This window comes from Aquarana catesbeiana, unplaced genomic scaffold (genome assembly GCF_042186555.1).
Source record: "Aquarana catesbeiana isolate 2022-GZ unplaced genomic scaffold, ASM4218655v1 unanchor224, whole genome shotgun sequence".
Lineage (NCBI taxonomy): Eukaryota > Metazoa > Chordata > Amphibia > Anura > Ranidae > Aquarana > Aquarana catesbeiana.
Genome location: NW_027362651.1, coordinates 1,841,739 through 1,859,307, shown reverse-complemented (window position 1 = coordinate 1,859,307; position 17,569 = coordinate 1,841,739). Strand labels below are relative to the sequence as shown.

The 17,569-nt window shown below is 50.1% G+C and overlaps 1 protein-coding gene across 1 annotated transcript in view; it reads left to right on the top strand.

Moving 5' to 3' along the window:
• The window catches only part of LOC141121538 (vomeronasal type-2 receptor 26-like), a 61,353-nt gene that overhangs the window by 28,239 nt on the left and 15,545 nt on the right, over positions 1 to 17,569 (top strand). Inside the window, exons 5-6 of the mRNA XM_073611159.1 lie at positions 11,952 to 12,072; positions 15,290 to 15,413. Coding sequence (XP_073467260.1) covers positions 11,952 to 12,072; positions 15,290 to 15,413 — 245 coding nt within the window. The remainder of the gene's footprint in view (positions 1 to 11,951; positions 12,073 to 15,289; positions 15,414 to 17,569) is intronic.

Here is a 17,569-nt window from a genome sequence, read left to right as displayed (position 1 = left end):
TCATCCATCCCTCTCTATCATCCTCATCCCCACGCCGGATCATCCATCCCTCTCCATCATCCCCACCCTAGATCATCCATCCCTCTCCATCATCCTCATCCCCTCCCCGGATTATTCATCCCTCTCCATCCTCCCCACCCTGGATCATCCATCCCTCTCCATCATCCTCATCCCCACCCCGGATCATCCATCCCTCCCCATCATCCTCATCCCCACCCCGGATCATCCATCCATCCCTCTCCATCATCCCCACCCTAGATCATCCTTCCCTCTCTATCATCCTCATCCCCACCTGGGATCATCCATCCCTCTCCATCATCCTCCTCCCCAACCCGGATCATCCATCCCTCTCCATCATCCTCATCCCCACTCCGGATTATTCATCCCTCTCCATCATCCCCACCCCGGATCATCCATCCCTCTCCATCATCCTCATCCCCACCCCGGATCATCCATCCCTCCCCATCATCCTCATCCCCACCCCGGATCATCCATCCATCCCTCTCCATCATCCCCACCCTAGATCATCCTTCCCTCTCTATCATCCTCATCCCCACCTGGGATCATCCATCCCTCTCCATCATCCTCCTCCCCACCCCGGATCATCCATCCCTCTCCATCATCCTCATCCCCACTCCGGATTATTCATCCCTCTCCATCATCCCCACCCCGGATCATCCATCCCTCTCCATCATCCTCATCCCCACCCCAGATCATCCATCCTTCTCTATCATCCTCATCCCAACCCTGGTACAATTCATCCCTGTTCATCATCCTCATCCCCACCCCGGATAATCCATCAGTCTCCATCTTCCCCACCCCGGATCATTCATCCCTCTCCATCATTCTCTTCCCCACCCCGGATCATCCATCCCTCTCCATCATCCCCACCCCAGATCATCCATCCTTCTCTATCATCCTCATCCCAACCCTGGATCATTCATCCCTGTTCATCATCCTCATCCCCACCCCGGATAATCCATTAGTCTCCATCTTCCCCACCCCGGATCATCCATCCCTCTCCATCATTCTCTTCCCCACCCCAGATCATCCATCCCTCTCCATCATCCCCACCCCACCCCGGATCATCCATCCCTCTCCATCATCCTCATCCCCACCCCGGATCATCCATCCCTCTCCGTCATCCTCATCCCCACCCCAGGTCATCCATCAGTCTCCATCATCCCCAGCCCGGATCATCTATCCCTCTCCATCATCCCCACCCCGGATCATCCATCCCTCTCAATCATTCCCACCCCGGATCATCCATCCCTCTCCATCATCCTCATCCCCACCCCGGATCATCCATCCCTCTCCATCATCCTCATCCCCGGATCATCCATCCCTCTCCATCATCCTCATCCCCACCCCGGATCATCCATCCCTCTCCATCATCCTCATCCCCACCCCGGATCATCCATCCATCCCTCTCCATCATCCTCATCCCCACCCCGGATCATCCATCCCACTCCATCACCCTCATCACCACCCCGGATCATCCATCCCTCTCTCCATCATCCTCATCCCCACCCCGGATCATCCATTCCTCTCCATCATCCTCATCCCAACCCTGGATCATTCATCCCTCTCCATCATCCCCACCGTGGATCATCCATCCCACTCTGTCATTCTCATCCCAACCCTGGATCATCCATCCCTCTCCATCACCTTCATCACCACCCCGGATCATCCATCCAACTCCATCATCCCCACCCCGGATCATCCATCCCTCTCCATCATCCTCATCCCCATCCTGGATCATCCATCCCTCTTCATCATCCTCATCCCCACCCTGGATTATCCATCCCTCTCCATCATCCCCACATCGGATCATCCATCCCTCTCCAGCATCCTCATCCTCACCCCGGATCATCCATCCCTCTCCATCATCCTCATCCCCAACCTGGATCTGCATCATCCTTATCCCTCTCCATCATCCTGATCCCCACACCGGATTATCCATCCCTCTCCATCATCCCCACCCCAGGTCATCCATGCCTCTCCTTCATCCCCACCCCAGATCATCCATCCCTCTCCATCATCCTCATCCCCACCCCGGATTATCCATCCCTCTCCATCATCCTCATCCCCACAAAGATCATCCATCCCTCTCTCCATCATCCTCATCCCCACCCCGGATCATCCATCCCCCTCCATCATCCCCACCCCGGATCATCCATCCCTCTCCATCATCCCCACCCCAGATCATCCATCCCTCTCTATCATCCTCATCCCCACCCCGGTTCATCCATCCCTCTCCATCATCCTCATCCCGGATCATCCATCCCTCTTCATCATCCCCACCCTGGATCATCGATCCCTGTCCATCATCCTCATCCCCACCCCGGATCATCCATCCCTCTCCATCATCCCCACCCCGGATCATCCATCCCTCTCCATCATCCTCATCCCGGATCATCCATCCCTCTTCATCATCCCCACCCTGGATCATCGATCCCTGTCCATCATCCTCATCCCCACCCCGGATCATCCATCCCTCTCCATCATCCCCACCCTGGACCATTCATCCCTCTCCATCATCCTCATCCCCACCCCGAATCATCCATTACTCCCCATTATCCTCATCCCCACCCCAGATCATGCATCAGTCTCCATCTTCCCCACCCTGGATCATACAACCCTCTCCATCATCCTCATCCCCATCCTGGATCATCCATCCCTCTTCATCATCCTCATCCCCACCCTGGATTATCCATCCCTCTCCATCATCCTCTTCCCTCCCCAGATTATCCATCCCTCTCCATCATCCCCACCCCCGACCATCCATCCCTCTTCATCATCCTCATCCCCACCCCGGATCATCCATCCCTCTGCATCATCCTCATCCCCACCCCGGACCATCCATCCCTCTCCATCATCCCCACCCCGGATCATCCATCCATCTCCATCATCCCCACCCCAGATCATCCATCCCTCTCCATCATCCTCATCCCCACCCCGGATCATCCATCCCTCTCCATCATCCTCATCCCCACCCCGGATCATCCATCCCTCTCCATTATCCTCATCCTCACCCCAGATCATCTATCCCTCTCCATCATCCTCATCCCCACCCCGGATTATCCATCCCTCTCCATGATCCTCATCCCCACCCCGGATTATCCATCCCTCTCCATCATCCTCATCCCCACCCCGGATTATCCATCCCTCTCCATCATCCTCATCCCCACCCCAGATTATCCATCCCTCTCCCTGATCCTCATCCCCACCCCGGATTATCTATCCCTCTCCATCATCCTCATCCCCACCCCAGATTATCCATCCCTCTCCATCATCCCCACCTCGGATTATCCATCCCTCTCCATCATCCTCATCCCCACCCCGGATCATCCATTCCTCTCCATCATCCTCATCCCCGCCCCAGATTATCCATCCCTCTCCATCATCCCCACCCCGGATCATCCATCCCTCTCCATCATCCCCACCCCGGATCATCCATCCCTCTCCATCATCCCCACCCCGGATCATCAATCCCTCTCCATCATCCTCATCCCCACCCCAGATTATCCATCCCTCTTCATCATCCCCACCTTGGATCATCCATCCCTCTCCATCATCCCCACCCCGGATTATCCATCCCTCTCCATCATCCCCACTCCGGATCATCCATTCCTCTCCATCATCCTCATCCCCACCCCGGATCATCCATCCCTCTCCATCATCCCCACCCTTGACCATCCATCCCTCTTCATCATCCCCACCCCAGATCATCCATCCCTCTCCATCATCCCCACCCTGGATCATCGATCTCTGTCCATCATCCCCTTTCCCAGCCCGGATCATCCATCCCTCTCCATCATCCCCACCTCGGATTATCCATCCCTCTCCATCATCCTCATCCCCACCCCGGATCATCCATTCCTCTCCATCATCCTCATCCCCACCCCAGATTATCCATCCCTCTTCATCATCCCCACCTCGGATCATTCATCCCTCTCCATCATCCCCACCCCGGATCATCCATCCCTCTCCATCATCCCCACCCCGGATCATCAATCCCTCTCCATCATCCTCATCCCCACCCCGGATTATCCATCCCTCTCCATCATCCCCACCCCAGATCATCCATCCCTCTCCATCATCCTCATCCCCACCCTGGATCATCCATCCCTCTCCATCATCCTCATCCACACCCTGGATCATCCATCCCTCTCCATCATCCTCATCCCCACCCCGGATCATCCATCCCTCTCCATCATCCCCACCCCAGATCATCCATCCCTCTCCATCATCCCCTCCCCGGATCATCCATCCCTCTCCATCATCCTCATCCCCACCCCGGATCATCCATCCCTCTCCATCATCCCCACCCTGGACCATCCATCCCTCTACATCTTCCTCATCTCCTCCCCGGATCATCCATCCCTCCCCATCATCCTCATCCCCACCCCAGATTATCCATCCCTCTCCATCATCCCCACCCCGGATCATCCATCCCTCTCCATCATCCCCACCTCGGATTATCCATCCCTCTCCATCATCCTCATCCCCACCCCGGATCATCCATTCCTCTCCATCATCCTCATCCCCGCCCCAGATTATCCATCCCTCTCCATCATCCCCACCCCGGATCATCCATCCCTCTCCATCATCCCCACCCCGGATCATCCATCCCTCTCCATCATCCCCACCCCGGATCATCCATCCCTCTCCAACATCCCCACCCCGGATCATCAATCCCTCTCCATCATCCTCATCCCACCCCAGATTATCCATCCCTCTTCATCATCCCCACCTTGGATCATCCATCCCTCTCCATCATCCCCACCCCGGATTATCCATCCCTCTCCATCATCCCCACCCCGGATCATCCATTCCTCTCCATCATCCTCATCCCCACCCCGGATCATCCATCCCTCTCCATCATCCCCACCCTTGACCATCCATCCCTCTTCATCATCCCCACCCCAGATCATCCATCCCTCTCCATCATCCCCACCCTGGATCATCGATCTCTGTCCATCATCCCCTTTCCCAGCCCGGATCATCCATCCCTCTCCATCATCCCCACCTCGGATTATCCATCCCTCTCCATCATCCTCATCCCCACCCCGGATCATCCATTCCTCTCCATCATCCTCATCCCCACCCCAGATTATCCATCCCTCTTCATCATCCCCACCTCGGATCATTCATCCCTCTCCATCATCCCCACCCCGGATCATCCATCCCTCTCCATCATCCCCACCCCGGATCATCAATCCCTCTCCATCATCCTCATCCCCACCCCAGATTATCCATCCCTCTTCATCATCCCCACCTCGGATCATCCATCCCTCTCCATCATCCCCACCTCGGATTATCCATCCCTCTCCATCATCCTCATCCCCACCCCGGATCATCCATTCCTCTCCATCATCCTCATCCCCACCCCAGATTATCCATCCCTCTTCATCATCCCCACCTCGGATCATTCATCCCTCTCCATCATCCCCACCCCGGATCATCCATCCCTCTCCATCATCCCCACCCCGGATCATCCATCCCTCTCCATCATCCTCATCCCCACCCCAGATTATCCATCCCTCTTCATCATCCCCACCTCGGATCATCCATCCCTCTCCATCATCCCCACCCCGGATCATCCATCCCTCTCCATCATCCCCACCCCAGATCATCCATCCCTCTCCATCATCCTCATCCCCACCCTGGATCATCCATCCCTCTCCATCATCCTCATCCACACCCTGGATCATCCATCCCTCTCCATCATCCTCATCCCCACCCCGGATCATCCATCCCTCTCTATCATCCTCATCCCCACCCCGGATCATCCATCCCTCTCCATCATCCCCACCCCAGATCATCCATCCCTCTCCATCATCCCCTCCCCGGATCATCCATCCCTCTCCATCATCCTCATCCCCACCCCGGATCATCCATCCCTCTCCATCATCCCCACCCTGGACCATCCATCCCTCTCCATCTTCCTCATCTCCTCCCCGGATCATCCATCCCTCTCCATCATCCTCATCCCCACCCCGGATCATCCATCCCTCCCCATCATCCTCATCCCCACCCCGGATCATCCATCCCTCTCTATCATCCTCATCCCAACCCCGGATCATCCATCCCTCTCTATCATCCCCACCCCGGATCGTCCATCCCTCTCCATCATCCCCACCCCGGATCGTCCATCCCTCTCCATCATCCCCACCCCAGATCATCCATCCCTCTCCATCATCCTCATCCCCACCCTGGATCATCCATCAGTCTCCATCATCCCCATCCCGGATCATCCATCCCTCTCTCCATCATCCTCATCCCCACCCCAGATCATCCATCCCTCTCCATCATCCCCACCCCGGATCATCCATCCTTCTCCATCACCCTCATCCCCACACCAGATCATCCATCCCTCTCCCTCATCCCCACCCCGGTCATCATCCATCCCTCTCCATCATCCTCATCCCCACACAGAATCACCCATCCTGCTCTTGGAGCGTGAGGTAAATGATTCTGGGTGGGGATGAGGATAAGAGTTACATTGTGGAGGAAGATGCGGATGATGTCTCACTGGGATGGTCAGTGAGCGGATTCAGTAGGACTGCCATTGGGTGGGCCCTGGGGAATGTTGGTGGCCCAGGCATAAAGCTGTGTAAGGGGCCCCAAAACTTCCGATGGCTGTCCTGCCTCCTCCTGCTGCGCACTGCCCCGAAGGATTGAACGGAGCTTGTGAGAGAAGAAGGCGGAGTGATCTGTACTCCGCGGCTCTGCCCCGCCACTCAGTGCTGTGCAGGAGATCGGATTGGTGCCATGTGTCGGATGTGGATAGTGATGGTAAGTATCCTGTCAGGCGGTCTTCCTCCTACACCTCCTCACTAGCCCCAGGTGTGTTGTAAAAAAAATTCATGCTTAATGGGGTTGTGCTGTGTGGTCTCCTGACTGGGCAGTCTTTTTCCCTGGGCACTGTTTGCTGGGCAGTCTCTTTCCCTGGGCACTGTTTGCTGGGCACTCTCTTTCCATGGGCACTGTTTGCTGGGCACTCTCTTTCCTGGGCACTCTTTGCTGGGCAGTCTCTTTGCTGGACTAAGTTGGGCAGTCTCTTTGCTGGGCGGTCTCTTTGCTGGACTAATCTGGGTGGTCTCTTTGCTGGACTAATCTGGGCAGTCTCTTTGCTGGGCAGTCTCTTTCCCTGGGCACTGTTTGCTGGGCAGTCTTTTTCCCTGGGCACTGTTTGCTGGGCAGTCTCTTTCCTGGGCACTGTTTACTGGGCAGTCTCTTTCCTGGACTAATCTGGGCGGTCTCTTTGCTGGACTAATGTGGGTGGTCTCTTTGCTGGACTAATCTGGGCGGTCTCTTTGCTGGACTAATCTGGGCGGTCTCTTTGCTGGACTAATCTGGGCAGTCTCTTTGCTGGGCAGTCTCTTTCCCTGGGCACTGTTTGCTGGGCAGTCTTTTTCCCTGGGCACTGTTTGCTGGGCAGTCTCTTTCCTGGGCACTGTTTACTGGGCAGTCTCTTTCCTGGACTAATCTGGGCGGTCTCTTTGCTGGACTAATGTGGGTGGTCTCTTTGCTGGACTAATCTGGGCGGTCTCTTTGCTGGACTAATCTGGGCGGTCTCTTTGCTGGACTAATCTCGGCGGTCTTTTTGCTGACAGTCTCTTTGCTGGGCTAAGCGGTCTCTTTGCTGGACTATGCTGGGTGGCCTTTTTGCTGGAGGTCTCTTTGCTGGGAATGTCTCTCTGCTGCACATTTAGGAATGTCTCTTTGCTCAATATATGGGGATGCATGCTTTGGTCCATGTGAGTTGCAGGCCTAAGCTGGGCAGTCTTTTTGCTGGACTAAGTTGGACGGTCTCTTTGCTGGGCGGTCTCTTTGCTGGGATGGATGGTCTCTTTGTTTAGTAGTCTCTTTGCTGGACTGGACAGTCTCTTTGCTGGGTAGTCTCTTTGCTGGGCTGGGCAGTCTCTTTGCTGGACTAAGCTGAGTGGTCTCTTTCTAATTCATCGACATCTTTCCTAATGATTGGTGACCAAAACTGAACTGTATATCCAAGATGAGGCTGAGCCAGTGTATTGTAAAGGGGTAGAATTATTTATCTCTGGAACGTTCCCATTTTCAAAGTAAATTGTTTATAAATAGTCCCAATAAAATATATCTGATTATAAGTGCTCAGCAAACAGGTCATCTCATCCCAATGGCATTCTCTAAATAAGATATAACTCGATAAACAATCTATAATCAATAAATTATTAAATGTTCTATATCCACTTGCTGACCAGCCGCCGTCATTATACTGCAGCAGGTTGGCACGATTCCGCAAACCGTCATAGCTGTACGTCGGCCCTTTAAATGCCCCGGCTCCCCCGCTGCATGACGGGGGGGCGATTGAAGAAATTTGATTTTAAAAACATTTTTGGGATATTTATTACAGCAAAAAGTAAAAAATATTTATTTAAAACAAAAAAGAAAGCTCTATTTATGGGAGAAAAAAGACGTCAATTTTGTTTTTGTACAACGTTGCAGGACCGCGCAATTGTCAGTTAAAGCGACGCAGTGCCATAAATGGCACAAATGGCCTGGTCATTAAGGAGGCAAATCTTCTGGTCTGTAGGTGGATATACTTGTTACCTATAATCATTTCTGTTATTTTTTAAGCTGTCCCGCTATGTAAAAGAAGTCCAGTACAAGGATCCGAATGGCAAGGTCATGATTTTTAATGATAAAGAAGAACTGCCCCACCCACTGGACATTGTAAATTGGATTACAAGAATTAATGAGAGAAATATCACTGATTGGATGTATGTGGGTCACTTTGATGGGTCTCTTTCAGAGGGTCAGCAACTTACACTAGAACCAGAGCGAATATCATGGAAAGGAGACAAGGTGAGTTACACTGGGGAAGCTGATCCAGAACTTATACAAGAAAGATATTAGTTTTGACCCTAAAGCCTATTTTCAGACAAATCCTAACCCCCTCCCCCCATCCTGTTCCAGGGATGGTGAGACTTAGCTATTGTAAACAGAATTGGCAAGGTCAGGGCAGGATAGGGGTAAGATTTGGTAATAAAAGGTATTTGGTTGCAGAGTAGATAAGAGAAAGGCTAAAGTGGTGAAGATTTCTATGGGTTTGCTGTAGTATGGATGGGGGGTGTACAGGACACCAGGAATGTGTCATGGATGGCAGGTATATTCCCCCAGTATTTGAGTTGTGGTCCCTTTAAAAGGGACATTTTGAAGACATTGTTGAGTACTCAGGGGTTCTCATCCATGTTGGGTGAAATCTTCCAGGGTAGTCTGGCTAGAGAGGACTGACTTCCAGCACTCTCTGGATTGATAAGTCCTATTTGGGTTATAAAAGTGGTCGGTTGTATTGTAGATAAGAGAAGGGCTAAAGTGGTGAAGATTTCTGCAGGTTTGCTTCTAGAAGGGATAGGGGGTAAAGATATGGAGCGTAAGAAACTGATAAGATTATGGCCAGAGAGAGGTAAATGGGTGTTTGGGAAGTTGCATGGAGTGCAGAAGTGTGTGTCTATTGTGTTAGTCCAAAGACAGAGGTCGGGTTGAGGAGTTGGGAGGTAGCTGGGGTATAAATATTATTAGGGATGTTAAAGTCACCAAGAATGATATTGGGCATTTCAAAGAAAAGAAAATAAGGTAGCTGGGCAGAAAATTCATCAAGGAAGAGTGACACCAGTTGCAGAGGCAAATAAATAACAGTGCAGAGAAACTGGAGAAAAGAGAGGAATACAGTGAGCTTCAAACGAGGAGAGGGATAGAGAGGGAGGTGCAGCAAGGGCTTGAAAAGTGTTTTATGGGAAGAGAAGGTGAAGGACATTGTAGCCATATTAGCGCAGTTGCAACATCACAGTTGAGCACATTTGTTTTTTTGCACAACAGTTACATTTTCAGGCTATTGGGGGAATCCCTCCCTTCTTCTAATATCCAAGCAGTACAGAGGAGCATTGGAAAAATCACAAAGATGAGAATTGTCATAAAACTGTGTGGTGGTCATTTAAAATACTGTGCTCCACATTCAGACCATTACCTTTTCCTCATACAGAATTATTATTCACAGTTTAAAGGTTTTCGTTTCCTGAGTATTTTTTAAAAAGTCCATTTAGGAACCAAAACTTCCAGGTCTTCCATAGAATGGTCTGGTTGTGGGAAATGATGTTCCATATCTGCACAGTAATCCTCTTCTTTATGTTCTTTTATTGTGTCTGTGACAGACCTAGCCAGGACAGGGGCTTTTGGAAAAGACTGGGAGCAAGCCTCTTACCCACTGACTATGGGCCCTGGCATTTAAGGTAACACTACTCTTTGGAAGGTGTATGCCTGGGGGATCCGTGGAGTGGTCTTGTTATTTTGGATTCAAGTCCATGTCTCCCCAAGACACACAGACTCTGGGACTCTAAGCCCAGGGTCCAAGCTAAGGGCCTAGATACCACATTTCCAGCAAGGACTGCTACACACTATGGGACTCATAGCAGATGTTGATGTCATCAGCAAGCCACTTGTCTGGGGGTTGCCTGCTATAATGTGTTTATTGCAAGTAGGTCTAGTGTGTCTCCTACTGTAAGGGTCTTTCACCCATTGTTAATTGTGCTAATTAACACTCCTTTTGTCTGTCTGTTAAGCAAACCATTGTGGGTTGTGTTTATAATAATGTGTATTGTCCAGTACACTGTATTCAGTATTGTAGAAGTTGGCAAGTCTGATCTAAAATGAAACCTCTGAGTCATCCAGGTGGCTAATTAACGTAATGTTTATAGTATATGTCTGTTGTTCTAATATTCCTGTGCACAATTTGTATTGTTAGGGTAATATGATCAGGAGGGGAATGTCTTCCTGTGGTGTATATGTTCTGTGTTAGTTTGTTCAAATAAATATGTTCCAGCTTTGCAGCCAAATGAGTCCTGCCTAGTTCTTGGTTGCAATATGCAGCTAGAATATCTGACATCTATCTTTAGACTGGAGGAAGTGGTATATGATGTAAGCACTCAAGCGGAGTGTGGGGGACGATGTTGTTTCATTGGTGGCAAGCAGTGAGATGCTTCCTGCAGTCTGGGACATTCAAACCTTCACCTGGATTCAAGGTCCGAATAGCAGGAGAGGAGAGATACAGATACCAGCCACCATGGAAGTGGAATTCGGAAGGAGGTTGCGAGAGATGCGGATACAGCACAGAAGACCAGTGTCAGAGCAGGCCCTGCTAGGATGGTATGATTCTGTCCACTGGGAACTCTGCAAGAATGTGCTAGCCCGTGAGCAACAACACCAGGGAAAAATTCTCTACTTCCAGGAAAGGTACTGGTCACAGTACGAAATGCGAATGGTGTTTTTGGGGAAACAACTGCACAAAAAATGGAAAGCTGAGTTAACCAGGCTGGTCCAGGCAGAGATGCGGTTGGAGGAGAGCTACAGAGCCCTCTGCTGGTATGTAGCCCAAGTGTGCCCATGGACAGCGGATGGTACCCCAACAGAAGGCTTTGGCTACGGCAGTCTGGGGCTGTTATTAGAGAGGCTGTCTGAGAACCCTGACTTTGGGAGTGATTTGGAGTGGCATTTTGAGAAAATCTTGGAATACAGAGAACGGAAGCTAAATGTCCCAGAAGTTCTCTGGGCACTTTTGGAGTGTCTAGCCAATGAGGAATTGGAGCTGAAGATCGCCTACAGATGGCTGCTAGATTCTGCTCAGCAGCAGGTCTGAGTTCCCTTTGCCTGGACCTATCAGGAAATACCAGCTGACAACTCTGAAATCCTGGCTGAAGAGTCGTCAATGAGGCATATTAATGCGGAGGTGTTATGGCTGATGCAGCAAGTACTGACTGACCTTGACGATCCTGTTTCTGCATTGGACGATCTTGGATGGAGGAATGCGTCTGTCCAGCAACCAGAAGAGGGTAATGGGAGATGAATCAGTCGGCTCATCTCTCCAGCTACAGATCACAGAATGTATGGATTTAATTGATTTTTCATCTGAGGATGTTATGGATTATGAGTCACCTGGCAAAGGGCCCAAGTGCCGCCAACCCATGTCCTGGATTTTCAGCAAGTCCTGAGACTAGTGATTTAATCAACTTTTCAGCTGAAAAGAACAACCAGGTGAGCTTCCAGCAGAAGAGCTGGCATCGGGGCAGAACATCACTGAACTCTGCCCAGCACCAATAACAGATTCATCCTTCCTGATAGAAGAGGCAGTCAGCCTTTTTCCCACAACACTGACAGGGACATGGGATTTCCTGCCAGCAGCAGTTGTGGAGTTCCAAGAAACTTCTCCAGCTGAATCCCTGGCAACTGTACAGAGGGTCAAAGACCTCTGCCCCACATCTGCAGCGGTTTGAGAGGCCCATGGTGAGAAAGAGACAGTCACTTCCTAGCAGCAGATCAGGATCCAGGGGGAGAAGGGAGACAAGGTTGTCGTCTTCCATTTCCAGCAGTCAGACAGAATGGAGGAAATTGTCTTCACTCCCCAGCCAGGATTTGTGCACCTGGGAGACAGTGACAGAGAAATGTCATCCCAGCAGCCAGACGAGGGAACAGAAGAGAAAGCAACCTTATCTCCCCAATGGTGGATACACAGTTTGGGAGAGATGGAGGTCATCCTTCCTCCCCAGCAGCAGATACACAGTCTGGAAGTGGAGGAAGCTGGCCTTCTGCCCCAACGGTTAGCCAAAGCGGATGATGTGGAATCCCCAGCAGAAGTGCTGACAATGGGGCAGAGTGCTACCAACCTCTGCCCAGCACCGGCAAAAATGGTAGAGTTCCAGGGTGCTGGGGCAGTCGACCCCCCTCTCCAGCGACAAGCTGATGTAGTGAAGCTTCTACTCCCAGCTGAATCGCTGGCAACAGGGCAGAGCGCCGCTGGCCTCTGCCTAGCACCTACTGTGCCTCCACAGCTTCAGGAAGCTGGGATGATCGGCCCCTCTCCCCAGCAGCAGACCGAGCCCTGGAATGTTAAAAACCATCCAGCTGAAGCGCTAGCAACTGGACAGAGAGTCAATGACCTCAGCCCCACACTTACTGACAACAACTATTCCTTGCACTATTCCTTGCAGCCAAGAATGGAGATCATGCAGACTGACTATGTGAGTTCACTCTGCATGTCCAGACCAGGTGGAGGTCTGGGACCTTGTTAGTTGACTTTTGATAGGGGAGAAGTGTGACATACCTAGCTGGGACAGGGGCTTTTAAAGAGGACTGGGAGCAAGCCTCTTACCGAATGACTATGGGCCCTGGCTTTTAAGGGAACACTACTCTTTGGATGGTGTATGCCTGGGAGATCCGTGAAGTGGTCTTGTTAGTTGTATTCAAGTCCATGTCTCTCCAAGACACAAAGACACATAAACTTTGGGACTCTAAGCCTGGGGTCCATGTTAAGGGCCTAGATGCCACATTTCCAACAAGGACTGCTCCACACTATCTGACTCATAGTAGATGTTTATGTCATCAGCAAGCCACCTGTCTGGGGGTTGCCTGCTATAATGTGTTTTATACATGTAGGTCTAGTGTGCTTCCTAAGGGTCTATAACCCTTTTTAATTGTGCTAATTAACTCACCTTTTGTCTGTCTGCTAAGCAAACCATTGTGGGTTGTGTTTATACTTTTAATATTGTGTATTGTCCAGTACGCTGTATTCAGTACTGTAGAAGTCAGCAAATCTGACCTAGAATGAAACCTCTGAGTCATCTAGGTGGCTACTTAACATAATGCTTATAGTATATGTCTGTTGTTCTAATTATATTCCTATGTACAGTTTGTATTGTTAGGGTAATATGATCAGGAGGGGGAGGTCCTCCTGTGGGGTTTATATTATGTGTTAGTTTGTTCAAATAAACCTGTTCCAGCTTTGCAGCCAAACAAGTTCTACCTCATTCTTGATTGCAGTATGCAGCTATAATATCTGATATCTATCTTCAGACTGGAGGAAGTGGTATATGGCGGAAACACTCAAGCAGAGTGTGGGGGAGGATTACGTTACATTATCTATAAACATTCATTCTGTTTTTGTAACTTCTGCCCTGTCTCACCAATGTATGATCCATGCTTTCACATGCTGCATTACTACATTACTGGAGGCCAAGCTGTATGATTCTGTAATACTGAAGGTTCCTTTTGTTTGTGTGACAATGTTTAATATATTTATGTAGATGCACAGTTTGCAGCATTTATTGTTGCAAGGTTTTGTTCCCTTTTTTCAGTCCCTGTCCTCAGAATGAAGCTTCCTGCTGATTGATGTATGTATGAGGTTGGGTGGTTGCCTGAAGGTCAGCACTGGGGGTTGTTGGAATATTCATTTCAGGGTTATGATAGGTTTCATCTATTTCATTATCCCTCTCATTCCTTCTAGTGCTGAATTGTATGTGGTTATTAGAGGTACACGGATATTTGTTTTCTTCTCTTTGTATTGTATGAGATTTTCTCTTTGGACTTATAAGGCAGCGTTTATGCTTGTACTGATAGTTTTGTTGCTGTAACCTTTTTAATGCAAGGATTCTGCTAGTATTCCTACATGTCTATTTCTGTTGTAACATCGGGGGTTGGTTTAGCTTAAAGGTAGAGCTTACCAGTGAGCCGAGTCCACGCCAGATACGCAGTTTTAAGGGCTTGTCGGCCCACTTTTATTAAAGAAAGAAAATGTCCGATAACAGAAGTGTTGCCCACACAGGGGTTTCAGCTTTCCACAGCAACAATGTAAGTTCAATCAGAAATACCAAGCCACCTGGCTCTCTTTAGCAGCACTGCTGCTCAAACTTATGCTTCAGCCCTCTCGGCTCTATAACAGATTTCCTGTACACCCAGTACCTCAGCACTCTTTTCCAGCTTCCTTTTCCAGCCCATAGGCTTGAACCCTCTGTCTACTCTGACAGACCTGTGCAGACATGCACACTTCTCCCTTGCTTGCCTGGACTCCTCGGGAGGGTGGAGCCCAGAACTATGGTCAGGTGTCTACAAATAGCCCAACACACACCTGACCAGTCAATCTGCTGGTGGATCTCAAAACCTGGAGAAAGCTGCAAAAGCAGTTTTCTCCAGTCCACATTTATGCTCTGAAGCCTTGCCTCAAGCAAATGTGCATACCCTATGTCCACTTTAACCCCATTTTCATAGTGACAGGGACTCTCACTATTACACTGTCTTCTGGTTCGGAACATATCCTGTGGTATCCAGACTAATGAAGGGCCACCTTCTGGAATGGTCCATGTTTTTCCACCAATGTATGCATTCTACGTCATTGTACACACCGGAAGCTTGGCTTACTTACACTATTATATCTGTAGTTTTGCTCTTGAATAGTTCATATTGTTCCATATTATCTTAGGTCCCAAGGGGTCAATGCTCTGAGGAATGTCTTCCAGGGTTCAGAAAATCTGTAAGAGAAGGATATCACCCATGTTGTTATAATTGTGCTCCATGTTCAGAAGGAGAAATATCAAATCATTCTGGTAAGCTTGATTTTTTTTATATAGAAACTCTGATATTGGATTAGAAAATTAAAACTTTTAAAGTCCTTTAAGGTGATTCTGTAACCACTTTACACTTTACAGCAAGCAATGAGAACCAGCTTCCTCCTACTATAAATCTATTCAAAACTCATGTTGAATAGGGATGAGCCGAACACCCCCCGGTTCGGTTCACACCAGAACCTGCAAACGGACCGAAAATTCGCACGAACGTTAGAACCCCATTGATGTCTATGGGACTCGAACGTTCGAAATCAAAAGTGCTCATTTTACAGGCTAATTTGCATGGTATTGTCCTACCCGGGTCCTACCCCAGGGGACATGTATCAATGCAAAAAAAACTTTTAAAAATGGCCGCTTTTTCGGGAGCAGTGATTTTAATGATGCTTAAAGTAAAAAAAAAAAAAAAGTGAAATATTCCTTTAAATATCGTACCTGGGGGGTGTCTATAGTATGCCTGTAAAGTGGCGCGTGTTTCCCGTGTTTAGAACAGTCCCTACACAAAATGTCATTTTTAAAGGAAAAAATCTCATTTAAAACTGCTTGCGGGTTTAATGTAATGTCGGGTCCTAGCAATATGGATGAAAATCAGTGAGACAAACAGCATGGGTACCCCCCAGTCCATTACCAGGTATATTTTTAACGTGTTTAGCTCCAGCCAAAAAATCTTTTTTAAGCTTTTTGGAAAACATAGGGAAGGGTTACCACCCCTGTGACATTTGTTTTGCTGTCTTTCCTCCTCTTCAGAAGATTTCACCTCACTTTTTGTCCCAATGACAAATGTTTTTTGAAAATTTGGGGTTTTTTGTGGAACAAGGATTGGAAAGCATGAGTGGAAAGGAGAAATGTTTTTCCCATATTAACTCTTACAGGAGAGAATTTCCCTTCCTAGGGGTAGATTTCATCTCACTTCCTGTTGTCTCCTTCAGTTTGCAAGTAGGAGTCGTTTGTAAGTTGGATGTTTGAAAGTAGGTGCCTGCCCTATATACTCAGCAGAAATTTGGGCCTTAGGTGTTGTTGTGGCCACAACAACGTAAGCCCTCACAGGGCCCTGCTGTGAAATATTAGATCAAGAATTGTAATTACATGCCCCTGTTGAACAGGGGCAGAAAAATTGGGCCTTTGGTGGTGGTGGTGGTGCTGGTGCCACAACACTGTAAGTCCTCACTCGCTCTTGGTGGGTGCAGAAATGGGCCCTGCTGTGAAATATTAGATCAAGAATTGTAATTACATGCCTGTCAGGTCCCACACTTACCAGACAGGTGAGTCCGCTTGGGCAGAGGGTAGGCTCCCTTACGTATCCGATTCGGGGCCCCTGGTAGAGTACAGTAGGTGACCGCGATATTGTGTCAATCTTGCCGCGCTTCTCGGCGAGATTTGACACCTACGAGCCCCGCCGCAGGAACCAGCGCCGAGATGGCTCACTCATCGGGAAAGGAAAACTTTGTTTTCCTTCCGCGATGAGTGACAGGCAGCGCTGACAGCTGTCTGGTATGAATCCTGAGGCGGGAACACCGCGCCAAATTTTAAATGAAAAAACCGGCGTGGGTTCCCCCCTCAGGGGCATACCAGGCCCTTAGGTCTGGCATGGATTGTAAGGGGAACCCCCTACGCCGAAAAATCGGTGTGGGGGTCCCCCCCAAATCCATACCAGACCCTTATCCGAGCATGCAGCCCGGCCGGCCAGGAAAGGGGGTGGGGACGAGCGAGCGCCCCCCCTCCCTCCTGAGCCGTACCAGGCCGCATGCCCTCAACATGGGGGAGTGGGTGCCTTGGGGGAGGGGGGGCGCCCTGTGGGGCCCCCCCACCCCAAAGCACCTTGTCTGCATGTTGATGAGGACAAGGGCCTCTTCCCGACAACCCTGGCCGTTGGTTGTCGGGGTCTGCGGGCTGGGGGCTTATCGGAATCCGGGAGCCCCCTTTAATAAGGGGGCCCCCTGATCCCGGCCCCCCACCCTGTGTGAATGAGTTTGGGGTACATGGTACCCCTACCCATTCACCTAGGGGAAAAAAGTGTCAATATAAAAAAACACAGTACACAGGTTTTAAGAATAATTTATTAGTCAGCTCCGGGATCTTCTTCCGACTTCGGGGGGTCTCCTTCCGACTTCTCCCGGTGTTCGGCCTCTTCTCCCGGG